We start from the raw sequence: 20,000 nt of genomic DNA on the forward strand, positions 1-20,000 counted from the left end.
ACGCTGCCTTTTGCCAAGGTGGCTATATTCAACACACTTATTATTTTTATTTAAGTACTTTTTATTGTAATGATGGCTCTGTTCATATGATTGCTTTTGTAACATCAAACGGTATGTTTTTAATTTGGTTAGAAGTGGCTGAGCATTGGTAAGGTTTTGATGACAACGACCGGTTTGGTTGTTGTGTACAGGCTGAGATCTGGTTAACGGCAGTGAAATATTTCTAAAAGATGATACTGGATGAAGATTAACAGCAGTGACATGCTCAACATTATCATTATCAGCCACAACCCTTCCTTCTTCTTCATCATTATCATCATCCTCATCATCACCATCATCATCGTCTCCATCACTGTTGATGCTTCGAGCATATGAGTCATATACTGACATACTAGGATGCTCTATCAACAGATTTTCCATTGTTGTTTGTAAAACTGAAGATTCTTCAGAGCCTCTCTGACTGGCAGTGAAGCAGGCTGGTGGATCTACAATCCAGCTCTCACTTGGACAGACCGAGAATATACAAATATAATCTGAGTGCCGTACAAGTGGGTGTTCTGCAGGGAGGGCAGTGTCCCATGTACAGGTTTTTGTTATTGGGACTAAATCTAGATGTGGATGAACCACAGTAATGTCCTCCAGCTCATCACATTTACTGTTGTTACTACATTCTTGCTCAGAACTGGCAGTATCTAAATGAATATCTTCAGTTGTTGCAGCAGTATTATCAGCAGTTTCTAAGGTCACAGATGGTAGCGATTCGTCGACGGCGTCTGAAATATAAATCAACAATAGAATTAAATATGTAGGAAATAAATAACTAGAAAAATAATTTCAAAGATAAAATTTTTAATTTACAAATGACATATGTCTTTTTGTTACAGTGGTAGTCTCTATTCATTTACTAACTAATGATTTTGGTCAGAATTTCCATCCATGAGTGGTTGGAAATTTTGGTCAGAATTTCCATCCATGAGTGGTTGGAAATTTTGGTCAGAATTTCCATCCATGAGTGGTTGGAAATTTTGGTCAGAATTTCCATCCATGAGTTGGTCAATCAACTAAACTACCAGACTCATTGAATCAGCATATAAATGACTGAGTATTCCTCAGACACATCTACCCTGTGAATTATATCAGTAATTAAGGTATACAGGTCTGTGAAATACACAGGTAGAATGAGCAGTGAGGCTGAACCTTTGAATTATTGACACATTCTATCCAATAGGCTTGTACACAGTTTTCCTCAACCCAATTTCACTCAAAAGGTCTCAGTTAGCCTGAGAGTATACAAAAAACATTTTCTGAAGATGCCAGGGTAGTGAAACTGAATCTGGGGCTCATCATTGCAAAATGAACTTCCCAACCTCTCAACTATTCTGCAATTTACCTATCTGTGTATGTCTGAGCTCTGATGATGAAATAGATTGCTGCTGTATCTCATTCTCCCTCCAATGATAGAATAGAATGCTGCTATATGAACGGCTACCACTTGTTTTGCACAAGATGCACCATCTGTGAGATTTCTTCAAACAGCATAAAGAGACTTTCTACACGCCTTATCACTTACTTTCTTCTTATGATCTATACTTATGTGATGACTCAACTATCATGTTTAAAGATATAAATGTCCTAATCTAACTGATACCAGTTGTTTTGCCAGTTTATGCTGTTATCCTATTACGCATACATACATACACACACACATACATATACACACATATATTTATATATATATATGTGCACATAAACATATTGATATACACACATGCACATACATATAAATACATATATACATATTTATATAAATACACATATAATCATAATTTCTATTGCTTGCATTTCCTTTCAATAAATTAGAAAGAATTAAATGAGAGTTTGGAGAACTAGAGTACCTTGAGTTTGTGTTTCAACAAAAATCCAGTCTTCTTCAGTCACATGAGTTTTTATATTGAGTTCTTCACATTGCTGTTCTGAATCTGCTGAGCCAGTTCCAAAGAAAAAATCAGCCACTCCTTTCAGCATTGTTCTAGATAGAAAGAATGAAAGAGGCCAAAATTATTAAGGGATATATATATATATATATATATATATATATATATATATATTAGTAATAAAAACAATTTTTGAAATCCTTCAATTTTTTGCTCCTCTCATATTAAGTTTAAGTCTGCCAAATAGAGTTGTTTAATATATACAAGGATGCTATGAATGGCCCTGGATGCAAAATGGCAACAGCACATGACCAATGAGAATTTCTATGGGATTCTTCTAAAAATGGCCAAAATCAGAGAATGTCATCTCTGCATATCAGGTCATTGCTTGCAGTGCCAGAAAGAAGAAGAATTAAAACTTGTGCTCTGGGAACTGCAGCATGGTGACGGAGATGTTGTCTGATATTTATTGGCTACCTGAAAAAGGACACAAGATTGAATTCTATTCACAAACTGAAAGTGGTGATGGTGGATCAAGATGCTTGGCAAAATGACTCTGTCTTCATGGGCTAGGTGGAAGCCCATCCAAAGTAAAGTAAAGCATTTATTATAGGTGTATACAATCATATTTAGCATGTTTGTGTACATAGCAAGCCATACACTGCAGAAATTGTCTGGTGTACTTCTAATTATTTAATTCCAACATAACAAAGCTTTGCACACATCAGTGAATGCACCATTGCACACATCAGCAAATGCACCATTGCTTGTTATAATATAGATTTCAAATTTTAGCACAAGGCTAGCAAGTTCAAGGGAGGGGATAAATCAATTACATCGACCCTAGCATTCAACTTGTGCTTATTTTGTCAACCCCAAAAGGATGAAAGACAAAGTTGACCTCACTGGAATTTGAACTCAGAACAAAGGTGGACAAAATGCTGATAAGCATTTTGCCTGGCATGCTAACAATTCTGCCAGCTTGTTGCCTTTTTGCTTGTTATAATATAAGAACAAGTTCTTAAGGGCTATGAATGATAACTCAGTATCTGTAGCTGATAATGTGCAATGATGCAGGAAGACATATATTTTATGGACCATTGACATTATTCATAGTCCAATAGATGTCTAACATGCATATTATTTATAAGGAAATTTTTTTTCTTGAAACAATGTTTGTAGTGTATTTATTTCCATATCTGTGCATACACGAACATGTTAAATATGATTGTACACACCTATATTTCATTCAATGTTACTTAGTGCACCTCTAGTTAATTAATTCCAGTTTGACAAAGCTTTGGACACATCAGCAAATGTACTATTGCTGTTATCATATAAGAACAAGAAGTTCTTAGTGGGTATATTTGAAAACTTGGTACTCATAGCAGGCAAATGTGTAATGAGGCAGAAACACATGTCCTACAGTCTGATGACATCATGCATAACACAATGGTGTATTTTGCACATATATAGTCTATAAGGAGAATTTTTTCCCCTCGAGTCAGTTTCTGCACTGTATATATTTCCATGTCCAAGTGCATGTGAACATGTTCAATATGATTGCTCCCATCTATATTTCATTCAACACTGCTTAGCGCATCTCTAATTAGATATCAAATATTATAAAGTCTCACTGTGGGTTAAATACAAAATATAAATACATTCTTTCTATACAACTGATACACAGACAAAAAAAAGAGGGAACATATCTCCTGAGATTATTCCATGAGTTAGTGACCACTCCTCAGAGCATGTACTAAATCACATACTCTAGACCAACTATTATATAAAGGAGTCAAAAATTTGGCTAGCATACAAGTGGTTAGACTAATTTGCATATTTTTGCTTTTGACAGTTTGTCATTAATCAAGAAATATTATTTTTATGCACAATACAGCATAAACCAGAAGAACCAGTTCTTGTAATTTAAGGTGTGTTGTGTATAAAGTAAATATTATTTAAATAGAGTTTCTTTCTGAAATTAGTGTAAAAGACTGGCAATGGCAGTGCATAGATAGAATTGAAAGCACATAAGACAAAATAATCATCATCACTACCACCATCATGATCATTGCTTTACTGTCTACTTTCCCATGTTTGCATGGGTCAGACAGAGTTCATCAAGGCAAATTTTCTGCAGTCAAGTGGCAGGTTTTCAATAGCCCTTCCTAGTGCCAACCTTCACCTGTTTTGCTATGATTGCAGGGTGTAAATAGAGGGAGATTTGGCTACTATTCCTCACAAATTGAGAAGCCCTGATGCAAAGGTTATTTCATTAGTTTTTGCTTCATCTTGCTGACTACTGCAGTCAGACAATTTACTGTGGAATTAATGAAGTAGTATTAAGTTCTATTCCTGGCTGGTTGTACTAAGTTCTATTCCTCTTACTTTTATGTGATCCAGGTAGAAAAATTGTTTCTCATTTTCTTTAAGACTATAAACATTAGAAATAATCCCTTTGGATCAAGGTAGGGTCTCTATCAATCAGTGTTGGTCATGTATTTTACACCTATATGTGCACGTCTGGGCAAGGTTTTACTTTCTGTAGGAGATAAGCAGCTACCCATGTATGCAAGTCTCCCCTTTCACCCAAGGAAAGTGTTTGAGAAGTGTTGGGACAGTCATTGCTGTCAGAACACTAAGAATCAGAACAGATACTGCAAGGCATCTTGTCTCATACCTCTAACATTGCTGCTAATTCATTCTTCAGATAGGTTTTTTTTTTATCAACCTTGAAAGGATGAAAGGCAAAGTTGACTTTGGTGGGATTTGAGCTTAGAACATAGAAAGTCGGAACAAATACTGCTAGGCATACTATTCAATATCCTAACAAATTTGCCAATTTTCCATCTTTGTGTATCAAGCATCAACTAATGAAAAGACAAAGCCCATCATACTGGAGCCTTAAATGTTGAATGTTAGAAAATAACTTAGAAAGTACTTGCTAACATTAAAAGAAAGCATTAGCCATGAAGAAAGATTATGAATTAAAATAGAACAAAAATTAAAAAACTGGCAAAGGAATTCTTGTGCCGATTACCTAAATTGCAAAGTTATTGGAACAAAGGAAACTTTCCTTACACCAGAATATTAACTTACCCTTCTGAGCCAAGAAACAAAATAGAAACTAGGAAAGCTGCCAAGCCATTAGGTAGGTAGGACAGCAGGTATGAAATGAGATAGTTCTGTTCCAGAATTTAAAGGATAAATTGCATACATTCATGTGTGTGTGTGCACGTGCTCTATGAATGTAGAAACATATATGAAACATTAAATATGTAGCAAATGCAACAGGTAAGTCTGTTCACCATTTTAATGTTGAGCTGTTCCTATTCTTGAACAGTATATATAAAAGAAATATATTATAATCTCAGTGTCAAGAAGTAGGTTCTTTTTATTTTTATCTTAAATTTCATTTCAAAGTGAACTATATCATCGCATATATGTAAACAAAGCAGAGAGGATATCATCATCAATGTCATTGCTCCCCCGCTTCATTGTCATCATTATGATCATCTTTTGGATATCCATTTTTCCATGTTTGCATGGATCAGACAAAATTCTGTGGAGTAGATATTTTTTAAGGCCAAATGCTCTTCCTGTCACCAACTTTCACCTCTTTCAAAGCAAGGTAATATTTCGCCATGGCTATGTGTGCTCTTCGTGGAACATTGGAAATGAAGGACACTGCTTGTATGATGGTGATGCTTGCTTACAACAATCATGTGATATCAAGACAAAGCGAAACAAACACAGACGCGCACACATACACACACTATGAGCTTCCTTTTTGTTTACTAAATCCACACACAAGGTTTTGTCAGCCTGGTGCTAAAAGAGAAGATACTTGTCCACAGTGAGAGGTATATCAACAAAAATGTATAAACAGATCACAGAGTAAGAGTATAGTGATAAACATAAATCTAACCAAAATACACTCAGAGAAATAAACAGATGAACAAATACACAAAATCAAAACAAAAGGAATTTAATATTAGTTGCTATTAAATCATACAAGTTAACATATCCATTAACAAGAAAAGTAGAATAGTTTTCTTTGGAAAAGATGTTTCCATAGAAACATGATTAAACTTCATTTTTGTATCTGGTTTGCAAGATTTTTTATGTGAATTCATGTTTTAAAACAAATTTTGTTGTTTCAATACACGAGTCATTATGTCAATATAATAACACACACTGGTTCAATTCCACTCCAATTCTTTATTATTAATGAATTTGTTAAATATTCAGCTAATTTGTTTTGTTTTTGTTTGTCAAAGCTTTTTTGTTGTTACTTGCAACCTCTTCAATGACTATTGACTTCAAGAGCAAAACAAATTAGTTAGTTGGATATTTAAGCAATTGACTAATAATAAAGAAAAGGAGTGCAATGTGTGTGTTAATTAACAGTGTGCATTAATGATATTGGTATAATGACTCTCCCTCCACATACGACCATTCCAAATGGCAATACAAACATGTAAGAAAAAACATTGATTATAATAATAATAATTAAAATAGTTATGCATTACCGTTCTCGTCAGTGTAAAATAAATTAAAGGAAAACATCAAAACAGGTATTACCTAAAAAAATTTAGAAGGAAAAGCAAAGATGTTTTCCTTTAATTTTTTACACTGATGAGAATGGTAATACATAACTATTTTAATTATTACTATTATAATTAATGTTTTTTTTTAACAGGTTTGTATTGCCATTTGAAATGGTCGTATGTTAAAATTAAATTCAAATTTGTACTTTTAACATCTCTTCTCCATTTTTATAATTGTTAGTAGTGTTTTATATAAGATTTTATCTTATACATGCCTATAACGAACTTTTTACTTGTTATTTTCATATTTCAATTGCTTGCTTTAGCAGGCTATCATTTTGACATAATGAATATTTATTAGAAATATTTCTTTTTGGACTCCCCAAAAAGTTTGAATTGTTCTACTTGAACTTATTCTTTCTCTCTCTCTCTCTCACACACATACATATATATACAGACAGACAGACTGACATATATAGACACAAACGTAATACACCCACACCACACACACACACACACACTTATAAAGAGGAAATAGGAAGTTGCTACGTTTATGATCATCACAATTCTGTTAGTGCCATTATGTCATTTGAAATTTCGACTGAGAATTCTTCTTCACATGGCATTTCAGTGATGAAAGCTTTATTCATTGAAATGCTATGTGAAGAATTCTTGGTCGGTACCAGTTTTTAATTAATGGTTACATAGATATAGACATTAAATTTCAGGAATATGAGTTAAGGAGAGAGTTCTTTACACCATCACTTTAACTGCTAGAAACAGCAACCCAACTTAAAAAAGATATGAAGGATACATTGAAGAATATAGTTCTTGTCAGAGCATAAGAAAGAAAGTGAGAGAGTGACAAGTCTTTAGGTGTAAGTCTAGTGAGTGGGTTAAACCATTCATATATATATATATATATATAAATAATATATAAATATATGCATATATCCATACATATATGTACATACCTACATCTATATGTATACATACATGCATATATGGGTACAGGACATAAAAAAAAAACGTTAAACACAATGAGAAACGAAAACATAGAAAACGAACTTTTTTCAAACAACGAATAAACAAACAGAGAAACGAGACATGCAACATAAAGAGTATACCCCTTCATCAGTTGTCCCTGTTTAATCTATTCTGCGTTTTGAAGGCAAAGACAATACGCGACTTCATTGAAACAGTCCTTCCCGCAAAGCAAATTAAATAAAATTTGGGATTTTTTGCGGAGGGTGAAAGTGTTAACAAGAACAGGACAGTGAGAACGAGACAGTAAAAACAAACGGTGAGGGCTGTTGAGCCAAGATGATAGAAAAATTATTATGAACGCTAGGTATATAGGTATATTATATATATATATAATATTTAGCAGAAGAACAGAGTGACTCAAGCTCTGAGAGTGTGTTGGCACTTATCAAAATAGTCACTCTGTTAGTTCTCTTAAATATTAATAAAAATATACATATACTCACATCTTTCTATCTATACACATACACAGACAAAAAAAAAACACACACACACGGATATATACTATATATACGATGGTTTCCTTCAGATTTTGTCTATCAGATCCACTCACAAAGCTTTGGTCTTCATGCATGCATGTATGTATGTATGTATGTATGTATGTATGTTTGTATAAGTATATGAACACACACACACACACACATATAAGCACACTACTGTGCATAAATATTGAGTCTACAAAAATAACTGGTATTATATTAAAATACTCAAAGATACATATAAGTATTCATATGATGACTTGGTGTTTTATAACTTTGCAAAAACACATTATGGAATGTGTGGAAATACTATAAGATTTCTATATTTTATGTTTAACTTTAGTTTGCAAAACTATGGTAAAATTTGGGGATATTTCTGTAAAAAATTGGTGCTATATGAAGAAGAAGGAGGAGAATGAAGAGTAAGGGTAGGAGGGGAAAAGGAGAATGGAAAGAAGGAGAAAGGAAAGGAGAAAAGAAAGGATAAAGGCAAGAAGAAGAAGAAGGAGGAGGAGGAGGAGGAGGTGGTGGTGGAGAAGAAGAAGAAGAAGAAATAACATTGAATCAGCTACCAAGGTAATATGAAGTTGATACAAGTTGTAAGTATCCATGGAAAAAAATTAACAAAAAGGAAAAAAAATAACAGAAACAAAAACAATAACTATGTAATGTGCAGTGTCACAAAATGGGATACATCAGGTAGAAAGTATTTGAAGAATGCAAGACAAGAAAGAATTCAGTTACAAAACTTTCAAATGCATTCTTGACTTGTAGTTTAACATACTTAAAGAAGAATCTGGAATTGTCGTAATTATAACACAATTATTAGTCATCACTTGGTTGAATTGGAACTAGGCAATTAAACTGCAAGAAGGTAAAAAATTTTTAAAAATGAATTATTTTTGCCATTAATAAGTGGATGAACTTTCAGAAAAGCTGTCATAATTAAAATGAAATCGTGACAGCTATTAGAAAAGTCCGCAAATAATTGTCTCTTGTTTATGCATAAGATCAACAGTTTTGAGGGAACGATTGAGCAAAGGTTAATCTGGACTGATACCTTGTTTTATTGACTCTGAAAGGGGTGAAAGGTAAATCTCACCTTGGCAGAATTTGAGCTCAGAACATAAAGAGCTGGTCTTTCTGTCGTTAATAATTGTTTCAAATTTTGGCATAAAAGCCAGAAATTTTAGAGGGAGATGGGACTAGTTGATCACATCAACCTGACTACTACTTTCTTTTATTGACCATAAAAGGATGAAAACCAATGTTGACCTCAGCAGGTTTTGAACTTAGAATATAAAGAGTCAGTAAAAATGCTGGCAAGCATTTTATTTGATATGCTAACATTTCAACCAGCTTTCCACCCTACTATTACTACTTTCTTTATTTACCACTAATGGATCCCCCCACCAAAAAAAAAAAAAATAACATTGAGGACAATACAGTACAGTACAATGTGGGATTACATAGAGAGGTGTGTAAACAGTGAAAATGATAAAATAAATTTAAAAAATGAAAAACTCCCCAAAAGTGGGAGACTTCCTAGGGCTGCTTGTGAAGACCCCACAAAACCACAGTTGCTCTGATCATTAGAGCAAGCGCCCTCTCCACATTGTCCGCCTTCAACCTACAAGTATATGCTTAGAGTAGGTTTGCTTACACAGACCATTCTTGCCACATTCACCTACCTTTCAATAAAATTGCTGGGAGGCAACACTTAACTCTTTATCTTTACCTTCCTTTTCAAGTCGATGAGGCGTGGCCAAAAAGGAAAGTATCTATCTTTCAATCTGGTCCACCACACCACACAACCTCTTTCACTAAGGCCACCAGACAAATAGACACTGCCTGCCCTTCTTCCCATCCAAAGGAAGGCATTGGAATGATCTTCATAATGGACTCAACTGATAGCCAGATCCGTCCTAAATTTGACAGCAGGTGTTCAACATAAACTCGTAAATCAGCAAAGCTCGAGCACTCTACATGCATTTTTGCCCAACCTTTCAGAGACAGCTTTCTCTCAGGCCATTTCTGAGATTGGCCACCCTGCCCATTAGCTTGTCCCAGTATTTCTCCACTTGGAGATCTGGACCAAACCAGACCCGAGCAATTTAACAGATCCTTTTGCCTAGTGTACCATATACATTAGAAGTGGCTTTCTGTCATTCCATGATGATGAGTCACTTGCCTGATAACTGATTACCTGTTTCTGAATTAATATGTGAATGGTTGAGTATTCCACAGACACATGTATCCTTAACATAATTCTCAAACAGGATCAACCACTCACAGTGTGTAACAAGGCTGTACCTTTTGAAATATTGGTATAATCTATCTGACGGACTTTCACACAGTTTCTGTCTGCCTAATTTCACTCACAGGATACAAGACAATCAGAAATGACATTTGCTCAATTGTCCATGTAGTAGAATCAGTTTCTGGAGCCCACAGTTGCAAAGCAAACTCTTAACCATTTAGCCAAACAGTGTTTACCTATCTAAGTTAAATGTGTAGGTGAGCAAAGGTGGAAAGCTGACAGAATCATTAGCATGCCAGGCAGAATGCTTAGTGACATTTCATCCATCTTTATGATCTGAATTCAAATTCCACCAAGGCCAACTTTGCTTATCTTCCTTTTGGAGTTGATAAAAAAAACCTACCAGTTGAGAACTAGGGTGGATGTAATTGGCTTACCCCCTCCTCCGAAATTGCTGGCCTTGTGCCAAAATTTGAAACCTATATGAGTGGGTGAGAAGGAGTTCTGAAGAGCAATATGGAAAGATGAAAAAACAATGCATAACAAAAACAAAAACAAAATAATCAAAGGGATACAAAATAGATTAAAGAAATAGTATTGAAGAGTTCCAGTCAGTCATATCAAAAACTACATATTTTATTTTATGTCTGGGCACTGCAAAATCTCTGAACCTAAACATAGACAATATGTTCCATTTTCAAAAAGCAATGTTCTAACCATGTTAACTATGAAACTATTGCACTCATTTCCAATAACAGCCATTAAGAATGATGGTTGCCAACAACTTGGATCCATCTCTTTCGCCCTACACATCCATCACTATGGTTTCGGTAAAGCCAGATCCACTAGTGACCTACTGTCCGGTATCATCTACCACCTTTGAGAAATTAGGTGAAAATAATGTGGTTGCCCTTGACATCAGCAAAGCTTTTGACCCCATCTGGCATGCAGATCTCCGAGTGAAATTTCCCATATACAGGCTCCTTCTGTTCCTCTATTAACTTTGGCATGTCCAGCATTCGCTTTTGTCATCCACTTTCTTCTATATGTTAATGATTTACCTGCCACCACTTCCAACAACACTCACTCTCATGTCATCTGTGCAATGATACTACCCTTCATACTTCCCAAGCATTTCCCAACCAGGCATCATCCATCCACCAGCAGTAGATACCACCCACCAAACTTGCACTGACTCCATGAACAGAAACCTTTAAAATATCCTTCAATAGTGATTTGATAATCATGTCACTTTCAGCAGTAAGGAAGCATAAATGTTACTCATATGAAAACATCATTGTACCCCCACTATACACACTTAAACATACAAACATAGAAATTGGTTGAAACAGTTCCAAGTAATCTTCTTTCCTGATGAAGTAACTGTAACAGTTGTTGTAGTTATTTCACAAGCCATCTCCAGTTGTACTGTTATAAGGAGAATATACATAATTCTCGCTATTTTAAGTGCTGAATTCAGCTATATGTTCCTTCTACAGACATAGCTGAGTAGTAGATCACTTGGTACAGATACACTCACCGATGTTTCGCAAAATTTTAGTAGCATTGTAAGCTAGTCATTCATTGCTTGTTTGTTTTTTATTGCAAGGGAAAAATACAGCTTATTCTTTTACTTGTTTTAGTCATTTGATTGTGGCCATATATATATATTATTAAACAAAAGTAATTTTGATTGAGGATTGTTTATTCTGAGTCTCCCATGATTTATGAATGGATGAGAATCGTGTGAAGTACCTCATATAAACTTTATATATTTAAGTAATTTCATTTTTCTTTTCTAGAATAAAGTCTTTAGCATTCATAGATAGAAGCCACTATTTCAGTTTTCTTCAATATCATATATAATACATATATATGTGTATGTACGGATGTATGTATATGTGTGAGGCCTTTGTAATCTGTCTAAGTGTTATGTCTGTTCTATGGGTTGATAACACCTTAACATCTATGTTATTAACCAAGCCTCCATGTTCTAATTGAGCATGTTGGTAAAGCATTGATGAGCTTTTCTCTTCTTTGCGCTCCCGTCAGTGTTCACCTATCTGCTTCCCTATGCTATGTGCTGTCTCCACAATGTATGTTGTTGTCTTATTTTTGCACCATCCCTCAGTACACTGTATGCTATACATTATATTCCTATTTTACAGTTAACCTGTGTGTTTATCCTACATACATGGGGGCCTTTTGACAACTATTTCCTACCTCTCAGCATCACTTCTCTGCTACAGCCCATGGATCCAATGATACCAAATTTCAAAGAAAGGAATATATGCTGCAGAACCTGTTTTAAACAACTTTTTCTAGTGGAGTGACGTTGAAAGAGTTATGGAGGAAACATTTTACCACTGTAGATGCTGTACGTATAATATTGAAATCTTGGAGGAAACTTTCTTCTAAATGCCTGAACCCTTATTGGAAAGCATGTATAGCCTGGTGTGTGAGAGAGCTTGTAGTGAAGGAAATTGTATTTTTCAACAAATCTATGTGAAGCAGTCATATATAACTTGGTTGGAGAGCATAAAAGAGAACTGTCTATCAATGACTCGAAAGAGTTCAGTGAGGAGAAGATGGAATCCATGCAACAACTATTGAACTATGAGGACCAAACAATAAAATTAAATGAAAAAAATAACAAAAAAGCAACAACATATCAAGAGAGGTGAAGAAAGATTTTGACTTTGGCATGAGCTCAAAGAATTATGGGAATGCATCACTTTATCTTAAAGTAAAGTTCAGTTAGATATGAACTGCTTTTCTTGGATAAAATGTTGCTATACTTTTTGATTGTCCAAAAGATTAGGCTGTAGCAATCTACTCTGGTAATTTTCTTTATGAAAAGTTTTACCCAAGAACCTTCAGTAACAGGAGATCCAGATGATTCTCCTGTGAAATGTAGTAGTTCTCTTAAGAAATTTGGAAGCTATGAATTCTCTTCTCAGCACACACACACATGTATGCACATATTGTATACACAGCAAGAAAGAGAAGTAGGAAGCAGGAAACACATGAGCAACACCGAAGACCATGACTGTGAGTGTTTGTGCATATATCATAAACACATATACATAGGCACTTTTGTTTGAGTTTACAAACAGACGACAAAATGCAGTCAATAAGTTGCATAAAGTACATATCATCTTTACAATGATAAATGCTATACACAAACCTTGAGATCTCTGAGTAAACAGTTGACAAAAGTTACAAAATGACTCAAGTACTGTGGCCTTGAGTCACCTTGTAACTTCTATTAATCAAAAATAATGTGTGTGTGTGTGTGTGAAGTCTGTGCACTCACAACTGAAACTCAGAGTAGCAAGAAACTGATTTGACTAAAAATATTAATTTTTACTATGGTATCGAGTCTTCTTCTCTCTGAATGTTACTACCCTATATATACACACACACACACATATATATATTATCTGAAATGTATAGTATTAAATAGCCATCATGGCTAGTCTTACCAATCTGTTTCGCGTAAAGAATACAATGGAGTGTTAGATAACACTGGTTATATAACTTTATGCTCATCAGAGTTATCCAATATGGAAGGGAATATGGCAACTGCTCTCTATTGTCAGAGATGGATTAGCACCTTTTTTTGTTTGTTCATGGTGCCTGAGAGGTCCTTTTTGAACCTATCTAGCATGTGGCCATTAGCCCCTCTTGATACTGCCAGCACGTCGTCCCTGTAGAGGCCAACGCTTGTTGAAGAGAATTTCTTTTTTAGTATATCTAGGATGAAGAAACTGACTAGGTCACATATGTTCACACTGTCAAATCACCCATTACTACATCGAAGGAGCCCTCTGGGTCAGTGCGTTTGGTCCAAGCAGACCCTTTACTGAAGAGTAAGGTTCTTCTGGCGTGCATGATAATGCATATGTTCTCGTTGTTGACTTCAGTATGGGCCCTAGCGAAGTTCAGTGCTTTTAATAGGAGCTCCCTTGATACAGACGCGTAGCAGTCCATTATATCAAATTGAGTAAACCGAGTTCTACTCCTATTGCTGTTGGCCCTAAACCAGGCAATGACTTCGTTGGTGTTGCACCATAGAATGAGGTCAGAGGCATTTCTAATGCCATTACTGATCTTCCTGTCTGATCTCAGACTTCGCCGGGTTTATCAGCCTGCATTTAGGGTTATATATATATATATTTATCGTCAATGTATCATATATCCAAAAAAGAAGCACACTCCAAAGTATAAAGCAGTAATGTATTTAACTGCATATATAGTGGACTGGAAGTGATATGCCATATCAATTCGATATGATGTAGCCCACCACTAAATGTAGTGTACAGAGGTATGTAACGCTTCAAGGTTCTTGTGTTGGAGTAACCAGTGAACATCGAAGAATCAACACCAAGAATGAAAAAATATCATTTACATATGTTTATTCGTTTGCTCGACAGGTAGTTAAAGAGACACTAGCAATTCTAGTGATAGAGACAAGGATGGCTTGCTGGTTAGTAGTTGATAGTCTAGTAAAAGGTTGTCTGTCAGTAGGGAGTGAAAGGGTAAGGAATGCATGGTGCTGACTAGAAAGGAAGAAAGGATAAAGGCGACATCGTCTTTCTTGCGGTCGAAAGGCTCTCTTAGCATGTCGAGTAACGGGCGAAGGGAAGTGCTGCTCTTGGTTAAGGCTGAAGCAAAAGCGGGTGTTGCTCCTTGGTCATAGCTTACACCTCCAAGGAAGAGATAGAAAATTCTGTTATATAGACTATGGTCAGTAACGTAGGTCAAACCTGAAACAAAGGACTGACCTTTCCTTGACCAGTACAGGTCCTAGGGGGTGGAGAGTTTCCTCATCAATCTTCTAGTGTAGAGGATTTTCTGCTCGTTTTGACAAGCAACAAACAGGTGGATTTGGTTTCAAATCACAGGCAGGGTCAAGCTAGACACACACACACACACATATATATATGCTCGCGTGTGTTGGTGTGTGTGTGTACGAGGGGTGTATGAAAAGTCTTGAACCTCAAAAAAAAAAAAAAACATGGTACAAAAGGAAGTCTTGCCAAGACTTCTGATGAAGGTACAAGACTTCAAGGCTCAAAACTTTTCATACACACATCGTATATGCAGACACACACACACCATAAACAAATGTCCAGTTTAAGATTCTTTGATTCATTTACATAGCTGTGCGTGCGTTTTTGTTGTTAAACGGTACCACTGTACCTTACTAGCACTTACTTAGCACGGTTAAGAAAATAAATAATGAAATAAATAAACACGATCGTCTGAATATAAAATAAATACAAAAAAGTCAGCGTATGTCTAAAAATAAAGATGATTTCATAAGCTGCAAGTGTTTCCTTTCCCCAACAGTTTCAGATTTTGCTCGGGCGAGAAAATGAAGACTAAAGTCTGAGCACATTCAAAAGGCTATTGTGTTTATACTACAAAATTGTCAACGGGAAATAAACAAAAAAATTGATTACAAACGTAAACAATTAAGAACAGTTAGAAAATATATTAAATTTTTGAACCCGATTTTGTTTTGTTTTAGATATTAACGATATTTAAGCAGGTATTTTAGAAATGTTCTGAGCGGAAAAATAACAGCTCTTGTAACGGTTACATTAAAGAAAAAGTTACAATAAAGCCTTCCGGCCTTCCATTTCTTTACAGTTGTTTATGATTCACACTTAGAATTTCGTATGCGAGTAGGTCATTACAATTAATTACCACCTAACCGTGTTTATCTAAGTTTGTCATTGGCCAGCAGGAGTTGTTTCCCTTAGAATCGTTAGCGCACCAGACAAAATGCTTGGAGGCTTTTCCTTCGGGCTTCATGTTTTTTTTTCAAATGCCGTCAAGGTCGACTTTGCTTCTCATCTTTTGAGAACAGATAAAATAAGTACCAGTTGTGCACTTGGTTCGATATAATCAACTAACCTTCCCCCCTTAAAATTTCTGGCTTGTGTCAAAATTTGAACGCATTAAGGACGGCGGTGAACTGGCAGAATTGACTCAGAAAAAAATGCCTTGTGGTATTTCTTATGGTTCTTTACTTTCTGAGTTCAAATCCCGACAAGGTCAACTTTTGTTTTTCATCCTTTCAGAGTCGATAAAACAAAGAACCAATTGAGCAACTGACTTGTTCCCTTCCCCTAAAATGGCAGGTTTTTTTTGCCAAAATTAAAAATCATTCTTAAAGACAGCGCACGAGCAGAATCATTAGAACACCAGGAAAAAAAAAAAAAAAAAAAAAAAAGCTCGTAACATTTGTTCCAGCTCTTAATTTTCCGAGTTCAAATCCCATTGAGATCAATTTTACTTTTCATCCTTCGAGAGTCGATAAAAAGTACCATCCAAGAACTGGGGTCGCTATAATCAACTAATCACCGCCATCCCTCAAAACTGCTAGCTTAAATTCAAACCTTTCATCAAAATTTCGTGTTAATTCATATCCCAAACACCACCTTAACGATGACAAAGTTATCTTAATTCTTCATTTATTTTCAAAATTTATCGTAACAAATGCAGTGTAGTTAATCAGAAATATTGCAATGAAAAGTCTAACAAAGACAGGATTTCCCCACTCAATGTAAGAAAATTTAATTTTCTCTTTAATATCTTGAAATCATACCTTCAACTCTGCTTTCTTTGTAAGCTAAGAATTACCACAAGATGACTAAAGGCAAATTTCAATTAATTAAAAAGGCTTAGTAGATGTCATTCAATGATGTCAACTCAGAATATTTAACTAAGAACATCTAATTTTACCTCAATTGATTGAAATATTTAACTAAGCACAACTAATTTTACATCATTTAATTAATTGGAATATTTAACTAGGTGCATCTAGTTTTACCTGGCTTAATTAATTGGAATATTTAACTTGGTATATTTGATAGTCAGCATGCAGATTAGTGTCCTAAAAATGGAAAAACATATTGCATGAAGTCCCATAATTTTATTATACTTACCGAACATGAAAACTATGCATAGAACGTACGTTTAGTTTATTCATGGTCTCTGAATCTATTTTGCCACATATGCTCGAGCATATGTAGCAACTATCATTATGCACTGTCATCCTCGTTTTTGCCTGGGTAATCTTTTTGGTGAGCATTCTTCGCCCTTCGAAAGTATGTGCACGAATGCTCTCATCAGCTAACTTTAATCATGATTCACAACTTAGCAACCATATATATATATATATGCTGTCTAAACTAACATAATCGGTTATCGAACGCATTCCCGACAATATACATCCAGAGCAATTTAAACTTTTTTAACGACACTAAACTGCATGTTAACCCTTTTAATTTTACCTCACCTAATTAATTAGGAATATTTAATTCGGCAGATCTAATTTGATCTTGACTCTAATTCAGATGACGTTTTCATACTTGTTTCAAGAAAATCGTTTCCGTAACGAAGATACAAAAGTAGGTGAGCAAATAACGGAAATAAACTCTTGTGCTTAAATTGACTTCTGTTGTCATTGTCCTTAATTGCTTGGGACTGTAAACACAAATAATAGTAAATACGGTTATTTAAAATAAAATTGGCTAAAATAAGAGTGTTAATTGTTGCTCTCTACTTAATTGATATTGTCCAGAGTTCAATGTATATTATGTTTACGTATTTTCTTTCTTGTGTGGTGGTACCTAAATTGATACACATCATGCACCGTTGTTGTTATATAAAAATACTTAACATGAATATATTACTGCGATGCCGATGCCAGAAGACAAACAGCTGATATGCTGTGTTCCTCCACTGAATTGCAGAACTGAAAGCGAATGAATAAATGACGCCCTTTGAGCGACTGTTGGTGTTTGATTAATATAGAGTTTATATTAGACAAACATCAAAAGATGTTGCTTATTGTTGTTTAGCTGAAGGTTAGCATTGAATGAGCAAGCAGGCTTATACTCAAGACAGTATGTTATACAATAGAGTTTTGGATATCATTTTTAAGGCCGTTGTGTATGATCTAAAGGCAATTTAACTGCTATTTTTAGCAAGCTAGGCGATCACCTTGGCTGGCAGAAACAGTAGAGTATTGGACTAAATGTCGAGCAATACTTAGTTACATTACTTTACATTCTGAGATCAATTCACCCCAGTGCTTATGTCTCAGTGAACAATCAATATCTTTAGACATCACGTCACTGCAAACTGCTCTTAGTTGTAGATCTTCTCTTTTGGTTTTTCGAATCAATTCTAACTGTAAATGTTTTTGGACAAACCTCAGAGGACTGGCTATTCGACTGGTGGAACGGATACTTTGATATCTTTCCTCAATCTGAGGACTGTCCAAAGACAGATATGGGATTCTCAGTAACAACGTTGTAAAATGGTATACCAGAGTTTACGGCACGAAACACAAAATTATCAAAACAAATACTGGTCACTCCGTTTTTTTTCTTTCTGTCTTTTCTTTTTTGTTTTTGGTTTATGATTTCAATCCACTTGTAGTTCTTCAACCGTTCCCAGCATGTACTACTTAAGGAATCAGTATTTTTCCAATAGCGACTAACCCTGACCAATAATAACATCGTGCACTTTAGCGAAAGCACACGTACCAAAATGTATCGGACCATCAAAGTTTTGTTTCATATCATCATCATTAACAGAAAAATCTTTTGAACCTTTAGGGTTTTATTAACGAAACTCATGCCTAGCTAGAAGCATTTGTAAATCTATAAAATTCTAAGTTGTGTGCGCGTATATATATATATATATATATATATATATATATATATATATATATATATATATATAGTTCAAAAACACAATAACAAAAAAACAAAAAAACAACAAAGTGAGGACGTGATATGGATAGTATTATTGGACGCTCAGGAAAGGAAAGAGAGAGTGTATGACGTTTCGGGCGTAGCCCTTCGTCGGAAAGATGGAAAGTTCGGAGAATGGAAGAACGGAGAAAGAGGAAAATGGTACCGATGCCCACGAGGTTACATGATTATATATATATATAAAGAAGTTAAGCAATGTCGTCTTGTTAAAGAATAATAAATGTCCTCTACAAAAATTATTGAGTAATCCTTCAGTATAATGTAATACCGTTTTTATTATACATAGCTCGACATAAAAACAATACACACACACATATATACATACATACATATATATATATATATATATATATATATATATATATATATATATATATATATATATATACATATATATGAGAGAGAGAGAATGTAAGTGCAGACCTCTACATTTATGCAATATTAAACTCTTGCCATAATATCACAGCAGTAAGATCACTTCCCCCTGCAAAACACTAATTATATTGAAAATAACATAACGTTCAGCTATCTTCTTTGTATCAAGGCTATCGACCAAATTAGCAGTTATGTAACACATACTATTAGACTTAAGATTGACAAATAAATAGAATGAAATGAAATAAAACAACAATAATGATAATAAAGAAGGAAAAGAGATAACTCCGACAGAGGTTGGTTGGGATGTTGGCCAGGCTTTATTTTAGATTGTTCAGAAAAGCTAATAATTCGGTAACAAGATCTATCACTGACAGGTGGATTACATCAGCAGGCACACACACACACACAGGTATATATGTATATGCGTCTGTATACGCTGACACACACATACATAATATATATACACACACACATATATATATATGTATGTATATATGCATATTTATAGATACTTGTATACACATACACACACAAAATATATACCTACAATTAGA

At 34.8% G+C, this 20,000-nt stretch overlaps 1 protein-coding gene across 1 annotated transcript in view; it reads right to left on the reverse strand.

Annotated features, from left to right (window-relative positions):
• Positions 1-20,000, reverse strand: part of LOC106878606 (uncharacterized) — a 25,144-nt gene that overhangs the window by 901 nt on the left and 4,243 nt on the right. Inside the window, exons 2-3 of the mRNA XM_014927876.3 lie at positions 1,896-2,029; positions 1-773 (exon numbers count right to left, since the gene is read on the reverse strand). The exon at positions 1-773 is cut by the window's left edge and continues 901 nt beyond it. Coding sequence (XP_014783362.1) covers positions 1-773; positions 1,896-2,025 — 903 coding nt within the window. The 5' untranslated portion in view covers positions 2,026-2,029. The remainder of the gene's footprint in view (positions 774-1,895; positions 2,030-20,000) is intronic.

This window comes from Octopus bimaculoides, chromosome 4, assembly GCF_046866305.1.
Source record: "Octopus bimaculoides isolate indiv1 chromosome 4, ASM4686630v1, whole genome shotgun sequence".
In the NCBI taxonomy this organism is placed as follows: Eukaryota; Metazoa; Mollusca; class Cephalopoda; order Octopoda; family Octopodidae; genus Octopus; species Octopus bimaculoides.